Source organism: Macaca fascicularis, chromosome 3, assembly GCF_037993035.2.
Source record: "Macaca fascicularis isolate 582-1 chromosome 3, T2T-MFA8v1.1".
NCBI classification, from domain to species: Eukaryota; Metazoa; Chordata; class Mammalia; order Primates; family Cercopithecidae; genus Macaca; species Macaca fascicularis.
The window spans coordinates 9,259,521-9,276,423 of record NC_088377.1 but is presented as its reverse complement, the minus strand read 5'-3'; the positions used below and the strand labels follow the sequence as shown (position 1 = coordinate 9,276,423).

The window sequence follows — 16,903 nt, the reverse complement described above, 5'->3', positions numbered from 1 at the left end:
ATCACTGGAGCAGAAGGACGGGGACACGGGGTGGGGGGTGAGTGATACTACTGGGTCTGTTTTTGTGTAAGTCTGATAGGTTCCATCAAAAGAAGTGTAAAATAACCAAAAGGCTTAGCGGGGACTCATCCTTGCGGGCACGTTTGCCGAGGTGTAGGCAAATGCTGCCTCCCGCAGTTGCATAATCGCCGGGGGTAAATGTGGAAGTTCGTCAATCAGCAAGGCCGTAGTGGGGGCTGACTGGCAGCAAGCCCAGTGCTGCGTGGCTGTCATCTTGCCTCGAGGCCCATTTGCCCTCTATAAATAACCGTCTATATGAATGCTTTACTATTTTAACACACATGGGCCACAGCTGCTGAGCACGTTTGTTTACGTAGCTATGAAACCTTCTGTAAACACCACTATCTCAAAATCGCCCATGTGCCAGGAACATAAACGGCCCCCTTTAAAAATATATCTGCAGATGAGACACGGCCAACTCCTGGATGTCTGAGTGGCTGGTGTCAGAATTTTCCAGGGTTTGATTCATTTTCAAAAATAGAACCACATGACTGGAAGGTTCTTAAAGGTCACCTGGCATGTCCCTCTGACTTGAGGCGGGACCGGGCCAAAGCCATTCCTAAGGGATGCGGGGCTGTTCTGCCTGGGTGTGGGGCCATCTTTTGTGCAGTCCCTTTGAGGCCATGAAAGGGGGGCTCACTTCCAGCCTTCAAGGAGCCCACTTTCATTTTCTAAAAATGGAACCTGACCCTGCAATGCGGCTGGCGTTGGAAGGCAGTGCATCCACAGAGCACCACTCGCCTGCACCGGGCCTGAGCTCCCAGCAGACGGAAGGACCCAGGTGGCCTCCTGCGGGATAACTCGGGTCTCCGGAAAACACCACGTTAGGATCATCCTGTGCCCAGGATGCCTGCTTCCTATCAGGGAAGAGGGCACCGCGTGAAGGTGGCCACGTGGGCCTCCCCCGCTCCCTGGAAGAGGCCTGCTCGTGGAGACCACTGAGCACAGCAGGTTAAGGTCAACTGCGACATTTTTGAAAGAAGTGATGAGCGCAGGGGAAGCTGTTTTGTGTTAGCTTGCTATTATCACGGCTCCTGATTTCCAGTCCAGCACTACGATGAATAATTAGATCCCTGTGAATTTGTTTTCCTCGAGTGTGCATTTGGTCCACTTTTTTTTTTTTCCTGTGGTTTTGAGAGATTGAAGCATTTTTCTCCCCTAAGGGCCTGTTTAATGCCCATAAATCCTAATTGAGCTTTTCATTCACAAACAGTATCCTGCTGAAACGTAAGAGATCAGCTGTACTAGGGGTACTGAGTTGTACGATTCCTCTGAGGAAAAGACCAAGACACATTCAGTTTCCAGACACCTCTAGAACTTTCTAGAACCGCCAGACCCCCAAGTCTAGGAAGTAGAAAACTATTTTTTAAAAGAAAATGAGTAGGATTTGCCTTTTTCCAGGGAGTGGGGTGAACATTTGGATTGGTTTTGCTGGTAATTACTCAGATTTCTCTTGAAAGCTGTGGAAAGGCCATAAGGTGCTCAGAGGCAAGTATCACTGTTAATTACCAAGAAAACCATGTTCCTTGGCTCACTTATTACCAGCTGTCATCAGAAAGACAGGGCCTGCCCCAGGGAGAATTCCGACTCAGGGACATCACAAAGATAATTTGCGTATTCCAGATTCATTTATTTTACAGAGATTGGGCTTTGGTTTGAGGGAACACAAAGCTTAACTCCCACAATTTAAAGCTCAGATTAGCATCAGTAACCACGGGGTACATCTCCAGTGGTTTTTGCTTCTTGAGCTTGGAGAGACTGCCCTCTCTCACGTCCTCTTGGGGGAATTTATGGTGAAAAGCGAAAAGAAAAACTGCATCCTGAATGGTCAGTAGACAGTGTCAGAGGCTGTAGCTCTGTGGCCGCTAGGGGGATCCAGAGTCCCTGTGCTCGGCTGAGGTTGGGGAAGTTTCTGGTCTGTAGGAAAGTGACAGCTCCCTGTTTGAATTATTTCTCCTCCCTCCTCCCCAGGCTCCCCTCCTCCTCTCTCTCTCCTCCCTTTCTCTTCCCTCCCTCCTCCCCAGCCTCCCCTCCTCCTCTCTCCTCCCCTTCTCTTCCTCTCCTTTCTCCCCGCCCTGCCTTCCATTCTCCTCCCTCCTATCTCCTTCCCTCCTCCCCTTTTCCTCCTCCCCTGCCCTCCCTTCTACTTCTCCCTTCTATCTCCCTTCCTCCTCCCCTCCCCTCCACCTAACTATTGCCTCACAAATGCACCCCTAAATCAGGCTCAAAGTACAGCTCCTGTTAACACCTGGAGCACTTATGTCTTATTTCGCAACAGTGACTTTTGTTATTCTTTAAAGTTACTTTCCCATTAGGTTCCTGCGCCTTTTGTTCCATGAAAAGGCGACCGCTCCCACCATTGAGCTCCATGCAAAGCCCTCTACTCACGTTTTCACTGTTTGCTGCATTTAAAAACCCTATAGCAAAAGTTTCACACCACCACCGTAAGAGAAATTTGTTAAAGGTTGTGACCTTGCTTGATGGGTACAGGGAGGTAGAAACGTGGGACCAGTGACTTTTCCCTAAAAGGGATCACGGCATTAAGTTACTTGTCACAGGTTGATGAAGAACCTGGGGCCAGCCTACTGGTCATGCAATTTCAGACAATATAAACCACCCGAATCTCAAGCTGAAGACTTAAAAGCACAAAAGGGCTGATGGTATCAGGAAAAAGGACCCCAAAGACACCATTACTACCTCAAAGAACAATAAAGGCCTTAATGAATTAGGGTTCTGGTTTATACTTTCCCTGTGAGGCACTATGGTTATCTTGAGTCATAGCTGATGCCTCTGTTTTGGGGGATGTTACATACAAACATGGGCAGAACCTACTTTGCTGTTGGGATGTGTAATGTGCAAATTTCAGATATGAGCGAAGACGTCAGTAAAAACAGACCATTTTCTCTATTTCCTGAACAGATCATCTTCCCTAAAACATCCCAGTGATAAGCCATTAACAAGAGGGCCGGCGGGATTAAGATGAATGGATCTTCAACTTTTTTCTTTTCTGCTAGAGTTACTTACTTGTCTGCAACTTTATACTTACTGGGGGCTCGGCAGGTCAAGTGTGGAGAGACACTAGGCACTCACTTCATACAAAAGAGAAACCAATGCTATGGGCCTTATAAATGACTCTCAAAGAATGGGTGAAATTGCATTTTTATTAAAGCAGTTTGTCAGGCTTCCTTTGAAAGACTTAACTTCTTCCTCCTAACTTGGTAATAAATAACCTCAAGTATTTAAATTAGCAGTGTTTTAAGGCCATTTAAAACGTGCTTTAGAGACAGATCAGATTTTAACTTAGGTAAATATTTGGAGACTTAAAATATGTTACATGGTGATTTTTCATTGTTCATTAATTTATTTTCCAAAGGGCTTTTAAAAACTAAATGGTTAGGCTTCTTGGCGGATATACTTCAGGTGAGACACGTAGGCATACTATGTCATGAAGCAAGGGGATGTTGTCAATATTGCATGAGGTTTAGTATTCTAGATCTTGTAATAGATAAGAACATCAGGTCCAGTTTAAAATGAGCATCTATCCCACAGCCATCCCAGGATAGAACACATCTTACCTGTGGCTTCCACCATTCCTTCTAGGATGACCACAATTTCCAGTTCCTCTTTGGGCAGCTGGGCTTTGGAGATCTCCCAGAAAGGACTCTGCTGATTAATTTCATGGCTAATGATCAGCGGTGACACCAGAAACAGACGGTCATCCCCCGTGTAATACCCTACGTTGATATCCGTCTGATTCAACGGGATGAACTCCCCCTCCGAGGTCTGTTTGGATTTGATCAACTTGGCTCTGATGGAAGCCTCCACAATGTGGGAATTCCTAAGGTCCCCTACCCGGAACATCAGGCACAGTTTCCCATCCCGCATGGAGATCACTGCATGGGTGGAAAAGACCAGGGTCTCTGCCCTCTTCTTGGGTTGAGAGATTTTTACAAACATGCATCCCACCATGAATGCATTGACAATGGACCCCAACACAGATTGGATTAAGAGGAGAATAATTCCCTCTGGGCATTTATCCGTGATGACCCGGTAGCCATAACCAATGGTGGTTTCTGTCTCTATTGAGAATAAAAAAGCAGAGACGAACCCGTTGAGGTTGGTAACACAAGGAGTCCAGGAGGGGTCCTCTATGTGGTCCATATCTCCCCGGATGTACGCGATCAACCACCAGATCATTCCAAAAAAGAGCCAGGTCACTGTGTAAACCATGACGAAAATCAACAGGTTGAATCTCCACTTCAGGTCGACTAAGGTGGTGAAGATATCAGTCAGGTAGCGATAGGTCTCCCTCACGTTGCCATGATGAACGTTGCATTTTCCATCTTTCCTCACATACCTCTGGATTTTCCTTTTGGTCCGGTCTCGGCTGATGTGTCTCGGCAGGTCATCCCTGGCCTGCTTAGGCAACTTTGGCTGGTGAATGGCCACTGGGCTCTCGACATCCTGATCCATGGAGTCACCCTCCAGGACGTTAGCTGGTGGTTTGGAGAAAAGAAAAGAAACACTGAATGAAAGGCTGGCTCTTTGAGGACAATGGAACGGCACACTTTGTATGGGCTGGTGAAACCAAATACCATTTGTGTAGCTATAAACAAAGTAGACAAAGCCATTTTTATTCCACACCATCTGGATAGGCCTCTAGTTGACTTGGACTTCTGTGCTCTTCGATCTAGTTTGTGTAAGTACTTCACCATCCTGCCCACCAGGATGGAGCTTATTGCTGCAAAATTGTGTCCCTGCCAGCAGGTTCTACTGAGTCAGCTCTTACAGAGGGATGCCTCCCAACTCTGTCTGAGATGCTGTGGCATGGGAGAGACAGTAAGCTCAGAATGAAGGAGTCCTCTTTAGATTCAGTCTTAGCTCTACTACTTAGCAACTCTTAGTGGGCTCTTAGCCATGATATCTGTTATGGACTGTATTGTGTCCCTACCAACCACATAGGGCTTGAGCCCCAACCCCTAAGGTGACTGTATTTGGAGATAAGGCCTTTAAGGAGATAGTTAAAGGTTAAATGAGACTATAAGGTTTGGGCTCCAATCTAGTAGGACTGGTGTCCTTACGAGAAGGGGAAGAGATACCAGCGGTGCACACAAACAGAGGAAAAGCCATATGAGACACAGGGAGAAGGTGGTCATCTGCAAGCCAAGGAGAGAGGGCTCCCAGAAACTAACCCTGCCAACACCTTGATCTTGGACTCCCGCCTCCAGAACAACGAGAAAATAAATGTTGTTTAAACCACCCAGTCTGTGATATTCTATTATGGCAGCCTGAACTGACTTACAACACACTATCCAAATTCATAAGCGTCAGTTTCCTCATTTACAAAATGACCATGATACCCACCTCAGTGTTATAAGGTTAAACAAAACCATGTATGTGTTCTGTGCCTGCATGTAACAGACTTGCAATCAATTTCTTTTTATAATAAATTTTTCCCTTGTCACTTTCCTTATGTTTAGGGCAAGCATCTTGAACAAGCTCTTTGAACTGTTGGCCAAATTTCAGGGTTTAGAAAACATTTCTGGTTTTTGTTGGTAAGTATGCATGCATTGTACTTTAATGGTTGATTCAATGCCAAGGTTAAAAAAAAAGAAAAGGGTGGGGAAATGTTCTCTCTCTCTGTGCTTACAAATTTGATTTGGTTTCTGCCTCCTCTACCTTCAACATCTGTAATTTTAGCTTGTGGTTATGTTCCTTCTTTTAAAAAAGTTTTAAAATTACTATTTTAGAGATAGGGTCTCACTCTGTCACCCAGGCTGGAATGTAGTGGCACCATCAGAGCTCACTGCAGTCTCGATCTCCTGGGTTCAAGTGATCCTCCCACCTCAGCCTCCTGAGTAGGCACAGGAGGCACAGGCTTATGCCACTATGCCTGGCCAATTATTTTTATTTTCATGGAGATGGGGGTCTCACTATATTGCTCAGGCTGGTCTTGAACTCCTGATCTCAAGTCATCCTTACGCTTTGGCCTCCCAAAACGCTGGAATTACAAGCATGAGGCACCATGTCTGGTTACGTTCTTTCTTATGGCTTTCATGATTAACACATTGGTTCACTCATTAGTTAATAATGCATTAGGAAAGCTCTCCTAAAACTTGAGTGCAGGGGAATTTTGGAACTGATTCTGCTGTTTAAAAGCATATAATCCACTTATGAAATTATTTATTTGGCCAGAAATACTAAAGTCTTCCGAAAGTTTGGTAAGAAATTTCTTTCTCCAGACTTAAATTCTGTGTCCTTTGACTCTGCCATGTGTTTCCTTTGTGGACATTCTGTTTTTATCTTGGTTAAAGGAGAAATGTCATCTGTCAACAAACCATCATTTATCTGAATGAGAACATAGCCAGAGATGGGATTTGAGTGCCACCAACCTAACTTATGAGTTAACTTTGCTCATGGATGATCAGTTGCCTTAAAAATCAGTCCTCTGGATCTGTTTTTATGTTTCAGCCTCAGGAAGAGACAGCATCTGTTCTGCAGAGCCTACTCTCCAGTCTGACAGCTTTGACTTTCAGATGATCGCCCTCAATAATCCTTCATTGAGAATAAGAAAAGTCCTTCATTTGTAAGAAAATTTGCTTTTTTCCCTTTCTTAGAACAAATACCAGGACAGATGTTGATGGGAGGGCTGAAGGTGAGGTGGGTGTGCGGATGGAGGGAGAGGCCATGTCCTGCTCACTGGAGGTGGGGTGGGATTTGTGGAGGGAGACAGGGGCCATGTCCTGCTCACTGGAGGTGGGGTGGGTGTATGGATGGAGGCAGAGGTCATGTCCTTCTCACTGGAGGTGGGTTGGGATGTGTGGAGGGAGGCAGAGGCCATGTCCTGCTCACTGCCACTACCCCCTACATGGCAGGGTATTCTTGTCCTTGCATGGTCAACTCTGAGCTCTCACTGCTAATTTTTTTGTGCTGAGTGGAAGTCCCTAAATATGACTTTATATGGAATAGTGTCTGGGCTCAAACTCTGCCTGGCTGAGGAGACCTTGTCTGCAGAGTCCTGTGAAGGCTCCAGCAGGCCTGGTGTATATCCCACGTTGACTGCTGGGAGGCTGCCCAAATGTGCAAAGCCACCCTAAGCTCTTGTCTTTCTGAGTCCTTAAGTGGAAGAAGAGGGTTTGTCAAATTAGCTGATTCTCAAGTCTTCAGTGATACTTCATACTTTAAAACTGTTATGAAGGAAATTTATTCCTGCCTCCCCCCTATCCCCAATTTGTAGGCTTTATCCTTTTTCTACTAAACTGCAAACCCCCAGCTCCAGGCAATTATCTTGACCCCTGGAAGAACCTGTCTTGAAAGGTTAATGAATGAGTAGTGATCAGTGCTCTGGAAAGTCTGGGGGGATATCTGTTGCTTCCCTAAAATCCAGTTTCTCACCAGGGCTGGACCACATTTCCCATCCTCTTTGCATTGAGGGTTGGCCATGGTGATTGAGTCTTGGCCCATCTGGACTTGAGTGTGTCTTCCTGGGCCATTGTCCTAAATAGCAGATGTGTCCCCTCCTTATGCCTTTTCCCCTTCTGTGGGGCACAATGAAGTCAAGAGGTGAAGGAGCCTGGGTCCCAAGTCATGGGTGGAGAGCTGCTATCTGTCTAGAAACAAGGAAAGCAATGATTGTGTTTGACCCATTATATATTTTGCATCTGTTTTCAAATTGAGCCTTATCTCTAATATGGGCAGAAATATATGACACCTATAAGCAGAAGAGTGGTCAGGGGGAATGGTTGTGGGAAGGAGCAAAGACAGAGAAGAGGAAGCTGAAGATTAATGTTTGGGTTTAGTGTTTGGGGTTAATTAAATGCTTGTGTTTGGTATTGGGGGAAAAATGTAATGCAATGCTATTTCATTGCCTTTAAAAACCAATAAAAATTAAACACTGCATGTTCTCACTCATAGATGGGAGTTGAACAATGAGAACACCTGGACACAGGGCAGGGAACATCACACACTGGGGCCTGTTGGGGGTCAGGGGGCTGGGGGAGGGATAGCATTAAGGGAAATACCTAATGGAAACGACGAGTTGATGGGTGCAGCAAACCAACATGGCACATGTATACCTATGTAACAAACCTGCACGTTGTGCACATGTACCCTAGATCTTAAAGTATAACAATAAAATGCAATAACAATGGGAAACAAAAATTTAAAAACAAACAGAAAAAGCCAAACCTCCCTGGTAGTGTGTTTGGAAGGTGGGTGCCTCACAGGTGAGGCTGTGGGTGCAGGCCAGGCGCATCCATGGGGAGATGGGGAGGGAAGGCTGGGCCTTGCATCATGGCAGCTGGTGGGATGAACAGGCATGGAGTTGAGAGAAACCAAAAAAGCCAAGGAAATGTGAGAGTTCTGGGAGAGAAGAGCCTGAAGGAGGAGCCCCAAGGGGCCAGGAAGGGCACAGTCAGAGAGGAGGAGAGGGTGTGGGGCATGGGGTGGATGAGAGCGAGAGAGGGGCCAGGGCCTCGGGGCTGTGTCCAGAGTCATCACAGGGAATGGGGCTAGGGAGAGAGGATGAGTCCAGGTCTGAGCAGGGAGTGGCGGCCCAGCACTCATGGGCACGCATGTGGATGTTGCAGGGTAAATATCGAAGGAAATGGTGATCACGTTTTGTAACGTTTCTTTCTTTCTCGGAATCCCAGGTATGAATTTGAGTGGGGGATCTAAATCGCATCTCCAGGAGCATTTTGAGCTGCTCCGTAGGGCAAGTTGCAGCTGTGGTTGGGAAAGCAGGCATTTCTCCCATGTTTCTGCTCAGCTGATGACACAGGCAAGTTCTTACCACCAAGGATAATGTAGAGGGGGTACACCCTCTGCTAACCATGAAATGCTGCACAAATGTGCAAAGGGACCCAAGGAATGGCTCTGGGAACTTTGACGATTTACTTGACTTTGAGAGTAGCTTTTCAGGATTTTGGCTCACAGTAAATGTGGGCCTGTGTGAAGGTCAGTTTTTCTCCTCCTCTCTTTTCTTTCTTTTTTAGAAAAATTATCAATTTACATGGAACTAGCTAAGGTACAAAATAGCCTTATATTGAAATTTAATCTGAAAGAATTAATAACACATGACAGAGCCACAGCTGGGTGGAGCCTTGTCCTCCGAATCAGTGGGATTGTGTTGTTGCAATTCAGGTACAGCTCTTGTTGCAGGGAAGGCTGCCCTGGTGGCCCTGGTCTGTAGGAGATGTTTCTTACATTTCAAATTGTATATGAATTTTGCAGGTGAAACTTCCAGTATCCAAGAAAACATTCCAAAAGTACTTTGAGACTTTTTAATGTCATGGGGAAAACCTAGTTGAGAAAAACAGGATAGACCTCAAATGTACCTGGAAAGTCAAAGATTGGAAGGAAATATACCAGATGTGAATGTTAATAGGGCAATTTTGGGTGGTGGGTTTATGGGTACTTTTAAATTTTCTAGAATAAATTTATATTACTTTTATAATTAAAAAAACAAATTGCCAAATAACACATCAAGACACTCTTTTGATATCTGATTTAAGAAAGGTATCTTAAATTTAAGATACCTTTAAAGTGTCTCGATGTGTTGTTTGGCAATTTAGAGTGGTCGTCGACCAACCTCCCCAACAGCACTTGGGTTTTCCTGTTGAGAGGGAGAACTGGGAGACAGGACTAGCTGGATTTCCTAGGCCGACTCAGAATCCCTAAGCCTAGCTGGGAAGGTGACCACATCCACATTTAAACACGGGGCTTGCAACTTGGCTCACACCTGGCCAGTCAGGTAGTAAAGAGAGCTCACTAAAATGCTAATTAGGCTAAACCAGGAGATAAAGAAATACCCAATCATCTATTGCCTGAGAGCACAGGGGGAGGGACGATGATCAGGATATAAACCCAGGCATTCAAGCCGGCAATGGCTACCCTCTTTGGATCCCCTCCCTTTCTATGGGAGCTCTGTTTTCACTCTATTAAATCTTGTGACTGAAAAAAAAAAAAAAAAAAGAAAGAAATGTATCACACAAAGAGTTAAATAATGATAAAGCACTTGATCTAAACGTATCCCATCCCATGTAGCTGACAATTTAGAAACTGAGACATTTGCTTAACCTGAATCCAAGAAAATCATAACTAAACCCTATAGGGTCCTTGTTGGGGGTATGAATTAGAAGGAAAAGTGAGAATGTATGCAAGTTTGAGGCGACTTGAGGAGTGGGCCCTATAGGACAAGTCGAGTCAGCTATCCCTGTAACTGTCCAGGGGACTTTGAAGGAGGAGGGCATCCAGGAGGCCTGGGAGCTGGAGGGGCTGTCACAGCGAGCTAAGAAGAAAGGGACAGATGTCATCTTTCTCTTGGGTTTAACCAAGTGTCAGTTGTTTGGGCAGTGCCCTTAGTGACACAGAAGTGTGGTTTCTTCATTAAAAATCACCCCCAACTCACAGAAGGGAGAAAACATTTTCTAGTCATACATCTGATAAGGGATTAGGATCCAGAATATATAAAGAACTCTTACACCTTAACAAAAAAATAACCCGTTCAGAAATGGGCAAAGGACTTGAATAGACATCTCTCCAAAGAAGATATCCAAATGGCCAATAAGCAAATGGAAAGATATTCTTCATCACTAGTCATTAGAAAAATGCAAATCAAAGCCATAATGAGACACCACTTCGCATCTATTAGATAGTTATTATTTTAAAAAAAGAAAATAGCAAGTGTTGGCGGAATGTAGAGAAATTGGAATGCTGGTATATCACTGGTGGGAGTGTAAAATGGTACAGCTGCTATGAAAAACAGTATGTTAGTCCCTCAAAAAGTTAAACATAGAACTACCATGTAATCCAGCAATTGCACTTCTAGGAAACCCAAAGGGATTAAAAGCAGGGACTCAAACAGATACTTGCACACCAGTGTTCATACTAGCATTATCCATAGCAGTGAAATGGTGAATACAACTGTTACATCAAGAAATGAATGGCTAAACAAAATGTGGTATGTACATACAATGGACTATTACTCAGCCTTAAAAAGGAAGGAGATTCTGATGTATGCTACCACATGGGTGAACCTTGAAGACATTATTTAAATGAAATAAACCAGACACAGAAGGACGAATATACGGAAGGAAATTCTGATACAGTCTACAACATGGATGAACCTTGAAGACATTATTTAAATGAAATAAACCAGACACAAAATGACAAATACATATCTACTTATAGACAAACTTAGAACAGACAAATTCATACAGACAGAAAGTAGAATAGAGGCGACCAGGAGCTGGGGGAAGGGGGAAATGGACAGTTATTTCTTTGGGATGTTAAAAAAAACTTCTGGAAATGATGATGATGGTTGTGCAACATTGGGAATGCACTTAATGCCATTAAATTGGACACCTAAAAGCAGTTAAAATGGTAACTTTTATATTATGTATATTTTACCACAATTAAAAAAATGACTGACTCAAATAGTTTTTGTGATATTGACAGTCCCTAGATGATCCATCAGCTATGGCTCACTTCTCATCCCCTGAATTGAAATAATGTTGCAACTTTGTTCTAGCACTCTTTAGTAGAGAGGATGATTAAAAAAAAAGTAAGACCTCTTGCCACGTGAAATCTATTACTAATCACCAAAAGGGCCTCATTTGAAACAGATTTCCTCTGGTTGGAAGTAAGCCGCAAGTTAAAACAATGTGAAAACAGAGATCAGAGAAAGGGGCACTGGGGAGGCTGTCAGCAGTATTACATTTAAATTAATTTGGGTGTAGAGCAGGATGGGTTTACCCAAAGTAATGGTAAGTATGTGCTTGCTTCCTGATGGACTAAGACTGGAATAGTGGGGACATCTGAAAAGCAAGCACAGGAAGTCCCAGCCAGAGTAATCAGGCAAGGGAAAGAAATAAAAGACATCCAGATAGGAAAAGAAGTAGTCAAATGATCTCTCTTTGCTGATAATATGATTCTATACCTAAAAAATGCTAAAGACTCTGCCATAAGGCTCCTGGAACTGATAAACAACTTCAGTAGAGTTTCAAGATGCAAAAATCAATGTACAAAAATCAGAGTCACTTCCATACACTAATAACGTTCAAGCTGAGAGCTGAATCAAGAATAAAATCCCACTTATAGTAGCTACACAAAAATAAAACACCTAGGAATATATCTAACCAAGGAGGTGAATGATCTCTACAAGAACTACAAAACACTGCTGAAAGAAATCAGAGATGACATAAATGGAAAAACATCCCATGCTCATGGACTGGAAGAATCAGTATCATTAAAATGGCCATATTGCCCAAAGCAATCTACAGATTCAATGCCCTTCCTATGAAACTACAAATGTCAGTTTTCACAGATTTATAAAAACTATTCTAAAATTCATATGGAACCAAAAAAGAACCTAAATAGCTAAAGCAATCCTAGGCAAAAAGTACAAAGCCAGAAGCATCATATTACCTGACTTCAGACTACGCTACAAGGCTACAGTAACCAAAACAGCATGGTACTGGTACAAAAACAGACACATAGACCAATTGAACAGAACAGAGAACTCAGCAATAAAGCCACATACCTATAGCCATCCAGTCTTTGACAAAGTCGACAAAAGTAAGCAGTGGGGAAAGGACTTTCTATTTAATCATAGTACTGGGATAGCTGGCTAGCCATGTGCAGAAGAATGAAATTGGATCCCTACCTTTCACCATATACAAAAATTAACTCAATATAGATTAAAGGTTTAAATATAAGACTTCAAACTATAAGAATCCTAGAAGGAAACCTAGGAAACACCATTCTGGACATCAGCCTTGGGAAAGAATTTATGACTATGCCCCACGAAAACAATTGCAACAAATCAAAAGTTGATACACAGGCCCTAATTAAACTAAAGAGCCTCTGTACAACAAAATAAACTATCAACAGAGTAAACAGACCAACCAAGGTAATGGGAGGTAATATTTGCAAACTGCATCTGACTAAGGTATAATATCCAAAATCTAAAAGGAACTTTATTTAACAAGCAAAAAACAAATAACTCCATTAAAAAGTGGGCAACAGACATAAACAGATTTCTCAAAAGAAGACATACAAGCGGCCAACGAACGTACAAAAAATGTTCAACATCTCTGATCATCAGAGAAATGCAAATGAAAGCCGCAGTGAGATACCATTTCATACCAGTCAGAATGGCTATTATTAAAAAGTCAAAAAACAACAGCTGCTCGTGAGGCTGTGGAGAAAACGGAAACTTATATACTGTTGGTGGAAATATAAATTAGCCACCATGGAAAGCAGTTTGGAGATTTCTCAAAGAACTCAGAGCTGCCATTCAACCTAGCAATCCCATTACTGAGTATATTCCCAAAGGAAAAGAAATTCTTCTACTAAGAAGATATATGCATTTGTACGTTCATCACAGCATTATTCACAAATAGTAAAGATATGGAATCAACCTAGGTGCCCATTGTTGGTGGACTGGTTAAAGAAAATGTGGTATGATACACCATGGACTACTACACAGCCATGAAAAGAATGAAATCACATCCTTTGCAGCAACGTGGATGTAGGTGGAAGTCATTCCCCCAAATGAATTAATGCAGGAACAAAAAACGAAATACTATATGTTCTCACTTATGAGTGGGAGCTAAACATTGAGGACTCATGAATGTAAAGATAGCATTGGTAGACACTGGGGACTACTAGAGGGGAGAGGGAGGGATGGGCACAAGGGTTGAAAAACTATTGGTACTCTGTTCACTAAATGCATGACAGACTGTCATACTCCAAACCTCAGCATCAAGTGATATGCCCATGTAACAATCCTGCACATGTACTCCTTGAATCTAAAATAAACATTGAATGACAGAAAACAATAAAAGCAAGAACAGCATGTGTAAAAGTCATTAAAGGCATGAAACAGCTTTGGCTGGGAGTGGCCCAGATTCTGTGCTGCTGGTATGCGGTGTGCATGGAGGAAAGGAAGGGGAATGAGAAAAGAGAGGTGGATGAAGGCCAGGCCGGGCCATGAAGTCCTCTGTGCAAGACTAAGGAGATTGGTTTTAAACTGAGGAGTGATGGGATTGAGTATTTTGAGTGTTTTAGAAAGATCTCTGAAGACATCCAGGCGAGCTTTCCTGTAGGCAACCAGGTGTGTGGGGCCAGAGCTGTGGGCGACCTGGACCTGGAGCAGATGCAGAGGAAGCATTTCTCAAGGGTATTATTCACTGCAGCCTGTGGGACAACTGATTGCCCTCCTGGAACAAAAATGATGAGTTTCATCCTTATTCCTTTTATTAGAATAAATTCCAAAGAGATTAAGGATTTAAAGGCAAAAAATAAAACTACAGAAGTATAAGATGTCTTTAAAAAAATAATTCTAAGATTTGGGTAGGCCTTTTTTTTTAAATCATGATAGAAATCCAGAAACTATTTTAAAAGAATATTTTGGGCAATGTAAAAATTGTAAATGTCTATTAAAAAAACAGGAAAAATATTTACAACACAACACATATATATTCCCAGTTTACAAAAGCAATAAATACCCCAACAGAAAAAAATGGTCAAAGGAAATAAATGAGGAGTTTCTGAGAGAGGGAATATGTATCACAAGGTCAGGAGTTCCAGACCAACCTGGCCAACATGGTGAAACCATGAGTACTGGGAGGTAGTGGATGTGATTTTATATGTAAGCCTAGCCAGCGCGGTGGCTCACACCTGTGATCCCAGCACTTTGGAAGGACAAGGGGGATGGATCACCTGAGGTCAGGAGTTCAACACCAGCCTGGCCAACAAGGTGAAATCCCGTCTCTACTAAAAATACAAAAATTAGCCAGGCATGGTGGCGGGCACCTGTAGTCCCAGCTACTTGGGAGGCTGAGGCAGGAGAATCGCTTGAACCCGGGAGGCAGAGGTTGTAGTGAGCCTAGATCACACCACTGAACTCCAGCCTGGGCAATAGAGTGAGACTCCGTCTCAAAAAAAAAAAAAAAAAAAAAAAAAAGCCAGAAAACATATAAAAAGACTGTCCATCCATGGCAAAGGAAAGCAATACAAATAAGATAAATTTTGTTACCCTAAGATTGGCAAAGTTTTAAATATATGACAAATGAGTATGTGAAAGGTATGTGTTGGGAGAGGAAGTATAATTTCATACTTGTACGTATTATGTGTAATAGCACAGTCTTTCCGGAAGGTAGGGTAAGAGTAGGTATCACAATTTAGAAATGAACATTTCTGAATTGGACTGACAATTCAGGGTCATTTATTCTAAGGAATTAACATCACAAACATTCACAAATTGTATTCAGGGATGTAGTACAGCCTCTTTTATAATAGTGCAAAATCAGAAACTACCCAAATGTCTATCACCAGAACATTGGTTAAACATACTGCTGCAGATGCAGATATAATCAACAGAATGCCATGCAGTCATTAAAAATTATTTTTCAACATTTTGGGATCTTCAACTCTTTGCAAAGATTATATCTTTTCAGTGAGGCTTACATTTATTTATTTGTGTTTTTTTGAGATGGAGTTTCACTCTTGTCACCCAGGCTGGAGTGCAATGGCATGATCTTAGCTCACTGCAACCTCTGCCTCCCGGGTTCAAGCGATTCTCCTGCCTCAGCCTCCCAAGTAGCTGGGACTACGGGTACCTGGACCATGCCTGGCTAATTTTTATATTTTTGGTAGAGAGGGGGTTTCACCATGTTGGCCAGGCTGGCGTTGAACTCCTGACCTCAGGTGATCCGTCCCCCTTGTCCTCCCAAAGTGCTGGGATCACAGGTGTGAGCCACCGTGCTGGCCAGGCTTACATGTAAAATCTCATGCACTACCTCCCAGGACTCATGGTCATCCTTCCTTGTTTTACTGTTTTCTTTTTCTGTTGTGTTTTTCATCTTCCAATATGGTAGATGTTGTTCATTGTGTCCATTTTTAATTGTCTGTTGGCTCTTATCAGAAGGTATGTTCCAGGAGTGTAGGGATCTATTTCTGTTTTATTCACTGATAGAGCTCAGGCCCTGGAAAAAGCACCTGGTACATGGAGTAGGGCCACAGCACTTATTTATTGAATGAGTGGGTGTATGTTTACTGACCTGGCAAATTGTCCGTGCCACAGCATTAAGAGAAGAAACAGCATAAGAAACATATGGTCTACTTTGCAAATATTGCCATCTTACAGTAATGTGTGCATGTTTGTGAATGTGTGTGTGTGTAAAGAATGAATGTTCTCCAAAGTATAAACTTTGGTTAATCTGAGTTGTAAGTTTCTGTGGGTGTCTTTGCTTTCTCTTTTAATTTTTCTATTTTAAAATTTCCCCTAATATGCTTCTATCATCTAAAGAATCAGTAGGAAACAGAAATCTATTTCTATTTTGAATAACCAAAACAAATGCTGCACAGAGCTGCTGGGAGCTGTCCACTGGACTTGGCAATAGGGATTCGCTAGTGTTGTGGATCGAAGGGTTCCCCTCCAAAGTTCATATCTACCGCAAACCTCAGAAGGTGACCTTATATGGAAATAGGGTCTTTGCAGATATACATAAGGTAGGGGTCAAGATATGATCATATTGAATTAAGTTGGGACCTAAGTCCAATTAGATGTCCTCATAAGAGACAGAGCAGGATTCACAGAGACATAAAGAAGCCAGGTGAAGACGGAGGCAGAGCCTGAAGAGATGTGGTCTCAAGTCAAGGAACACCTGGAGCCAACAGAAGCTGGAAGAGGCTAGGACAGATTCCCCCTTTGAGCTTTTGGAGGGAGGATGGCCTGCTGACACCCCAACTTTGCACTCTGACCTCTAGAATTTTGAGAGGATAAGTCTCTCTTGTTTTAAGCTGCCCAGTTCGTGGTATTTGTTATGGCAGCCCCAGG

General features: G+C 43.0%; 1 protein-coding gene across 1 annotated transcript in view; it reads right to left on the bottom strand.

Moving 5' to 3' along the window:
* The window catches only part of KCNJ6 (potassium inwardly rectifying channel subfamily J member 6), a 314,582-nt gene that overhangs the window by 102,238 nt on the left and 195,441 nt on the right, over positions 1-16,903 (bottom strand). The window contains exon 3 of the mRNA XM_005548694.5: positions 3,636-4,556. Coding sequence (XP_005548751.1) covers positions 3,636-4,556 — 921 coding nt within the window. The remainder of the gene's footprint in view (positions 1-3,635; positions 4,557-16,903) is intronic.